The 8,055-nt window shown below is 40.9% G+C and overlaps 1 protein-coding gene across 1 annotated transcript in view; it reads left to right on the forward strand.

Annotated features, from left to right (window-relative positions):
- AHCY (adenosylhomocysteinase) overlaps window positions 1-614 on the forward strand; it is a 28,674-nt gene extending 28,060 nt beyond the window's left edge. The window contains exon 10 of the mRNA XM_088529174.1: window positions 478-614. Coding sequence (XP_088385300.1) covers window positions 478-609 — 132 coding nt within the window. The 3' untranslated portion in view covers window positions 610-614. The remainder of the gene's footprint in view (window positions 1-477) is intronic.
- The last annotated feature ends 7,441 nt before the right edge of the window (window positions 615-8,055 follow it).

Raw genomic sequence — 8,055 nt, forward strand, 5'->3', positions numbered from 1 at the left:
GATGAGATCTGGAAACCAGACGTATTCTTTTCTGTCAACAGCAGAACATCTCTACAATCTTATGATGACAGACCAGTATGTTGAGATGTTTTTGTAGTGGAAACATGGTCAGGGCTTTTCTGTGTTTTACCAAACTGGGTATTCTTGTCTCCAAAAAGCTTGGTTTCTGTTCTTGTCGATTGATGTGAATGTGTAGATGAAATCGAAATGAACTTAATTAAATTGCTAATCCTGAGCTGGATATGACTCCCTGAAAAGCTTGAGGCTTTTCAATCTGAATGCAGTCGATGCTCAGGGTCTCTGTACTTAGGTGATGCTGGCAGAAGACCTTGTTTACTGTTTTGTGCCTGCCTGTTAAATCCTTCCTGGGGCTGCTGCTGATTTTCGCATACTCTTTTCCCACAGTTGACTATGAGTTTTTATGAATAATAGGACTTTGTTCTGCTAATATTCTTATCTCAATGCTTTGTTTTTCAGCTGGATGAAGCTGTGGCTGCTGCACATTTGGATAAGCTGTGTGTGAAGCTGACAAAGCTGAGTGAGAAGCAGGCCAAATACCTAGGCTTATCAAAAGATGGGCCATTCAAGCCAGATCACTACAGATACTGAGCAGGTGGCACTACCCAAAGAACAACATGCAGGGATGAAACCTTCCAAAGCTCTTTTGTGTATGCTGGAGATTATTCTGAGAACAAGCCCTTCTCATCCCCTCAGTACTGCAGAACCGATCCCTTTACCAAGAAAGTGTCAGAATTTGTTTTCCTAGTGAGAACAGGTCACTCTAACTCTTGGAATTGGTTCCTTAACTGAAGTCAAGGTGGATGCATTCTCTGTGCACATGCACACACACACTAACTTCGACTGCAGTTCTGATCAAAACCAAGAACCTTATGTTCTGGTTCCACAGCAATTCTAGAAGGGTTGTTTAATTTTTAAGAGCCCTTTAGTGTCTTGTGGATGGCTGAGGAAACCACTGAGGGGATGGTTACATGCTGGAATCATGCTTGGTTCTCTGAAAACACCAGTGACACTTCTATCCCAGCTTGATTTTCTAAGTTGTCGCATCTGTGATATCTTCTCTGTCAGTGTCTCAAAAGTGCTTTAATAAAAGATCTGACGGTGGCCTGACTTGTTTTGTGTAGTGAGATGCTTTGTTTGATTTGCCATGGATTATCTGGTTTTAAGTGTTCCTTAAGCTGTTGAAAATGTTTCAGTTAGTTTCTCCAGGCAAACTTAACTGCTGTAGCTCTAGTTGTCATCATACATTTGTGCTGGGAAAAGCTGCTTCTCAGATTATGTAAACTTATTTGAAGGGCTGAATGTTGCAGAAAATATTTCTGTCTCTCTGAAATGCACATACCTTTCCACCTCTGTGTCTGGATGTGAGAAAATGAGGGATTTGGTATAATATTACACTAAAACAATGGTTGAAGTGCTCTGAGATTCATGCTTGAGCAACAGATGCAGTGTTAGTGAGGGATTAAAACAGATGGTGCAGAGTGTGAAGGGTTGAGGCAGAGAAAAAGGGGATGTGGCTCAGTTGGCAACTTTACTCATTGTTTTATATGGCAGAAAATCTTTTGCCAGTCACTAAGCAACATGAATTTTAACTGAGTTCAGATTGCACAAACAGCCACTCTGAATTTCCATAGTCAGTAATGTGTTATCATGTAAATTTCTGTATTTATGCTGAGCTTTTTGCAGCATAGTGCCAAAATTGTACTTGATCAAAAGGAACAAAACCATTTAACATCCTTGCAGAGCCCCAGACCCAGAAGTGAAGCCCTATTAATCACTTTTGTTTATGGTATTCCATATCTTATGTATATAACCACTCATGCACAAATTATACATCAGAGTTAGCTGTTCAGGTTCTTTGAGAGGGGAAAAGGAGTTTGATTGACCTGTCTTCTAGTATAATTCATCCCTTTCTAAGGCAGGGGGGAAGTACACATCTGAATGCAGATGATATGTAATGTTCACCTTATGTCTGAAAGCTGCATGTGGAAGAGAACAAAGATATCCAAAACCATTGTGGTAGATCAGATGCAATGGAAACACCATGACTGGGTGCTGACCAGTGTTATTTGCTAATGCGTGTATTTCAAGTGGTATTAATCTTTACAGAGTCACAGAATAACTTAGATTGAAAGGATGTTCTTGAGTTTGTGTGGTCCAACCTCCCCTGCTTAAAGCAAGGCGCTCAGAGCTGATTGTGCTGGGTTTTGATCGTATTCAAGGTTAGATTTCCCTGCTGTTTTTCTGGGCCCTGGTTCCAATGTTCAAGTGCCCAGATGGTGAATGATTCTCTTCACCCCCAAGACCTAATTGAAACTTCTCTTATTGCAGCTTGTGTCCATTGCTGCTTGTCACAGAACAGTATCCAGATGTTTGCCTTTTTCCAGACCACAGAAATTGCTTCAATTGCCAGGACCTTTCATAAGGGAAGTCTTGTAGTGGTATCAGCCAGCTTCATTAGCACCCAGGCCTGTGTACTGCCCACTTCCAAGGACTTCTGCATGTTCAGTAGGCTTAAATACACCCTACTGTATCTTCTGCAGTGGGTAGTGCTGCATTTTCACAAGCTGTTGCCTCCAAGCTCAAGGACCTGGTGGACTAGAGGGCGGATCTGACCAGTGAAAACCAAGGTAAGGCTCTGAGTACTTTAGCCCTTTCAATGTCTTTTAGCAGTAGGTCACTTGCCTCATTGAGCAGTGGGCTCATACCTTACATAGGCTTCCTCGTGCTACTGATGTGTTTGCAGAGACCCTTCTGTTCCCTTTCACATTCCTCATTAGTTCAACTGTAATTGAAGTCCAAGGCTATAATTCTATTTGACTTGATCACTTTTCTGGATCATGGCCAGTGATGATCAATTAGATGGAGATGCTGAACAACTTGTCCAGCTTAATTTTGAGTATTGCCAGAGATAAGAGATCACGCAACCTCCTTCAGCCTTTATCCTAATATTTGACTCCTGTCAAGGTGAAAAGCTTTTCTTTGCCTCTAATTTGATTTTTCTGTGTTGCAGCTTGTCTCTGTGCCTGCATGTTTTATCTCTGTGTGTCTGAGCAGTGTCTAGCTCCATCTTCTCTGCATGTTGTTATCAAGAAGTTATAGGCAGTGATAAATCACCTTCACCTTTTCCAGGCTGAACAGACTCCTCGGGTATCTCATTGTGCACCTTATGTTCCAGCCCCGCAGCCATCTGGGTCAATGGTTCCTTTTTACTGGGGAACCCAAACTGGATGCAGATGTTCTCAATGCCAGATAGGGTATTGATAGGGAAGACTCCCTTCTCCTGACCTGCGGCTGCACTTTTGCTGATACAGCCCAGATGCAGTCAGTCTTCTTCCCTGCATGGCCATTAAAGGACCTTAAATCTCAGCCTGGTCTCTAAGACAAGTCTGGAATCTGCTGATTTCTCAAGAGGTGCCTGATCCATAGTAGAAGTCATCACACAATCTCATTGCTTACTTGCTTTTCATTGGCAAGAGCACTTTTGTTGTCACTAAGAGCTTCATTAAACGATTTGCATTTTTTTTAGCAGCTTTCCAGGTTGTTTTGTTTTTATCTAGAAGCTGTGAATTCACTCTTCAGTCTGTCCTAAGCATCGTGTTTCCCCTCAATAGAGAGTATGTTATACCACTATGATTTCCTTGAAATGATTTTAGCTAGAAATTTAAAAAAAGAAAAGGGAGGGGAGCAAAAAATGTTTTTAAAAAACAAACAAAACAATAGTAAAGAGAACTTAGCATCTGTGTGTACGGAGGCTCCTGAGCTTGCCCTCCCCAGGGCTGAATCCCGGCGCATCGGTTCGTGTAGCAGCCCCCATCTGGCACGCTGAGTCCTGTGACAGTGACCGGCTACAGTTCCTCTTTATTTTTGACCCTGCGCCACAGATGTTGCAGGGGATGTGAAACACCAGCCCTAGGCTCTATGGGTCTGACTCATGGGAGGGAAAAAAGGTGTGTGGTGGGTCAATGGATTGCTGTGCTGCAAACAGTTGATACAGAGACCTTGGCGTGGGCAGGGTGGGAGCTCGAGTAGGAACAAATACAAGTTTCAGACTCGGCTTGTGAAACACCACAGGTCTGGAGTATGTGCAAGCTGGAAGGCTCATTTAACCACGTGCTTGTGCACACTCCCTTTGCGCAGGGTGCTTCTCTGCGCAGCTGTGCTTGCAAAGCAAAAATAAAGGAGAGGTGAGATTTCCTAAGAAAATACATAACTGTAGGCTAGTTTGGGTAGGCATGCATGATAAGTAAGTGGGATGTGGAAACCATGAGAAATAGCATCTAAGCTGAATCCAAATGTTAAAGATAGTATGTGCGTGTGTGTGTGTTTTATAGTTATCAGTTGGTCCCCAAATTTAGATATTCCTGGCTCTTAATTTAACAGATTTTTAAATAGATTGGGGAGAAAATGGGAATTAAGTAGTGCTGAAATAAGCGTAGTTACCACAGGGGCAGCAATTCTCGTTTATAAACTTTGTCCAATTTTTTTTTTTAATGGGGTCTTGGGGGGTTTCCACCGCCTCTGCTGCCCTGTGCTTGGGAGCACGTTGGTGATTCCGAGATGTCTTCCCCGGCACAGTCTACCTGGATGGGCCCTGCAAGATGCTGAGCCTGGGGAGTCTCTCCCCTCCTGTGCCCTGGGTTCCTTGGGAAACCCAAGGACGAAAATACATTAATAATGCAGGATTCTGCCTCCAGGCTCGAGACAGTTCTTTGATTTTGCTTGGAAGAGTGATGATCCCACATTTTATCAAAATTCTTTTGAATTCTTTTTCAATACTAACATTTAGCTCGTTACCACTGAAATATTATTGCCTCTTTCAATTATTGCAGCTCTTTCTCCTCCTGATCCTTTCCATTACTGAGTGCAAAGTAGTCAGAGAACCCAGGCCATCAGTTTTTGTCCATTTATTGCAACCAAATTGATTAGTCCCTGATATATATATTTTTTTAATCCTAATTTGCAGTTGTCTTGCAAAGTCCTGCTCTTTACTCTTTTTGAGTGGCTGGATGTTTTGTGAAATGGAGATTAATGGAGGAGCTCAGAAAGCCTTAGGAAACACAGATCAACACTGTCTAGGGATGAAGATTGCCACAACGGAGGCTCCCCTGTTGGCTGTGTGATTAATGACTGCCCTGTTTTCATCACAGTAGTTCTCCTCAAAGAAGATCTGATGTTTCTCAAAAGCAAGCTGTGGATTTTTGGCCTCTGGGGGCCTTTTTTTTTTTTTTTCTTAAGATTAATCAGATGTAGTAAACCTATGCTGTAATGTCTCTGTAGTTTTAGCACCAGCAGTGTTTACTGCTGGATAATTTTGCACAGCTGTAATGAGCTTCAAGTGCAATTAAGTATTTTTGCCATTTCTTTTTTTTAATCACTAACTCAGCATGAGTGCTCGTGGATGCAGGGCAACTGAAAAAAAGCCCACAAACATGACTGTAAAAAAAGCAAGTTTATGGAAAAATACTTTCAGAAGTTAATAGGTTGGAACAAAAAGTTATGCAGCAACCTTCTAAACTAGATGGCGAAGACATGCAGTCTTTCTATCAAATACCCCGAAGTTCTGTGGCAGAGCAATTCAAATCTTCAGGCTATTCAGTCTGTATCAAAGCTTTTGCTTTGTTGCATCCAGCAACATTTTTTGTGTGTGTGTGTTGCACTCTGGTTTTGGTTTCATCATCTAGGAATTAATATCCATAAGGGAGCATTAAATAGCCATACATTCCTGGGCATGTGGTCTCGTTCCCTGATAGGAGAGCAATATTTTAGAAGTAAATTGGACAGCATGGGAATTGTGCTATTGTAGCTGTTGAAAGCACCTTTAAAACCTTAGTAGCTGGGCTGACACTCAGAATCTGTTTTGAGCCTGGGATTATCACTGGTATCTGCTTTGCATTGTTAACTTGATTCCTACTCGAGAATAGTATCTGCTGTTCTTGTTTTTCTTCTCCTCCAAAATTGCTTCCTTTCTGCATCTTTTTAATAACTTGATGCAAACTCTTTCTGGATGTGAAAGCAGTTGCCCAAGATGCTGCCAAATCTGTGGGCGTGATGTCACTTTGCAAATGAAGAATGACATCTCTGACCAAATCCTTTCCTGTAGTGGGAGAGATGCTGTGAATAAGCTGAAGAACATAAAGGGGACTAAACCATGTGGTTTGCTCACTTGGTCCTGCAAATAGTTGCTTCCCAAATGGATAATCTATTATTATGAGTTGAATGATGATTTTATAGCAAGGAGGTCTTTTAAATGTTACAGTTTTCTGGCTTAAATCTGTCTGGCTCTGTCAGATAATTCTGAGGCCATTTGGAGTGCAGGACCTCTGGTTGATGAAATATTTTTAATGAATTTGCTTTCATTTCCATTCTTGACGACTCAAGGAATTGCTGTCTTTTCAGCTACTGGCTTCAAATATTTTTGCCATTAGCCTTTAAGAAGTCTGTCTATATATATATATGTGTGTGTGTGTGTGTATGTATGTATATACATATATGATAGGCTGGAACTGATGGGAACGTCATGAAGTTCAACAAAAGAAAGTGTGCCCCTTTGCCAAAGAAGGCTGACCACGTCCTGGTCTCCTTTTTGTTTAAAGTTCTTCTTGAAAACATTCTTAGCTGAGATCATGCAATGGGAACCAGAGCAAATTTAAGACCAAAATCTGCACTGTGCCTCTAATTTTTATTCTCTGTAAGAAGAATAATTTGCTAGGAGGAAATTACCTCATTCAAATTATTCATTTCGTTGTGCAGCTGGCCCTATCTCTGTGTCTCAGAGGGACTTTTTATTAAACTTTATTCAGCAGCCAGAGACAAAGCTGCTGCATCACAAATACTGCTGACTCTTCTGCGGAGCGTGGACGAAGTGGTTCTGCCCTCCATCAAATTATTCCTTCTGTGAGAAGATCCTAAAGATTCACATGACAAAGCCGTGTTTTTTCCTCACAGGTCTCCCAGATGGTTTCAAGCATTAGCCTAGGAGACTATAAGGTGTTGGAAGTTGCTGTCATTGGGGAGTTAATTCTACTGATTTGTGTTTATTGAGGTAAATGTGGAATTTTACAGTCTGAGTTTGACAATAAGCAATCAGATCAGGACTTTAGATGGAAAATCATGTCTCTCTCAAATCCACACAAGATATTTGGAAAAGCTAATAGCGACTGATTTGTACTGAATTCTGCTTGGCTGTATCAGGTTAAAACTTTAATGAATCTCATGAGCAGAATGAGACTGTGTCTTGGAGCATTGTTGAGTCTGCACTGTGACAAAGATTTCATTGAAGACACTTTGACATCTGGCAACTGAAAATTAAACACTCCATCTTTGCCATGTGTATATTTTATCACTGGTGTGCTGATGACATTTCAGATGGGAAGCTCTCACAGCAAACTAACATAAATAACTGTCCAAACGAAATACAGGAAACAAAGAGTATGTGTACATGTTTTACTGATTTCTGTATCATATCAATACCTCACAGCATGATCTATAGCTGGAAAAGTAAAGTTATTAAGGTTAAGAACAATTTCAAAGCACTTGATTCTAAATATTCTTCAGTATGATAGATGAATGGCAAAGAAAGCATAATCTCTTTCTAATCAATTCCAGCTACAAAAAAAAAAAAAGGCTTATCAAATTTGTCAAAAGGCACTATGCGTAAATGCTATGTTAAGAAGTATGTGCTTAAAAACAAATCCCCTCATTCTCAAAGGAAAGGACATTTTCTTTTCTTCCACTGTACAAATGGACCATCCCATGATTTGCTAGTTTAGCCTTTGCATCTCAAGACCTTTTCTGGTCACCATTTCGATAAGAAAATAATTTTGTTTACCCTTTAGAAGTTGATGTGCTTATTAGTTTAATTTTAATATCAACCAAACGAACACTTTTTGACACTCTTGGGAAACACTATTTTAAACCTCCTTGACAGGAGCTTGCAGCCGTCATTCCTAAAAGGAGATGCTAAATTCTGTTCCGTGGGACCGTCATAATGTGTATCGTTCTTCCTCTTCTTTTCTATAACGACTGAATGCTTTA

This window comes from Tinamus guttatus, unplaced genomic scaffold, assembly GCF_059628265.1.
Source record: "Tinamus guttatus ecotype Peru unplaced genomic scaffold, ASM5962826v1 Tinamus_guttatus_pri_ptg000326l, whole genome shotgun sequence".
NCBI classification, from domain to species: domain Eukaryota; kingdom Metazoa; phylum Chordata; class Aves; order Tinamiformes; family Tinamidae; genus Tinamus; species Tinamus guttatus.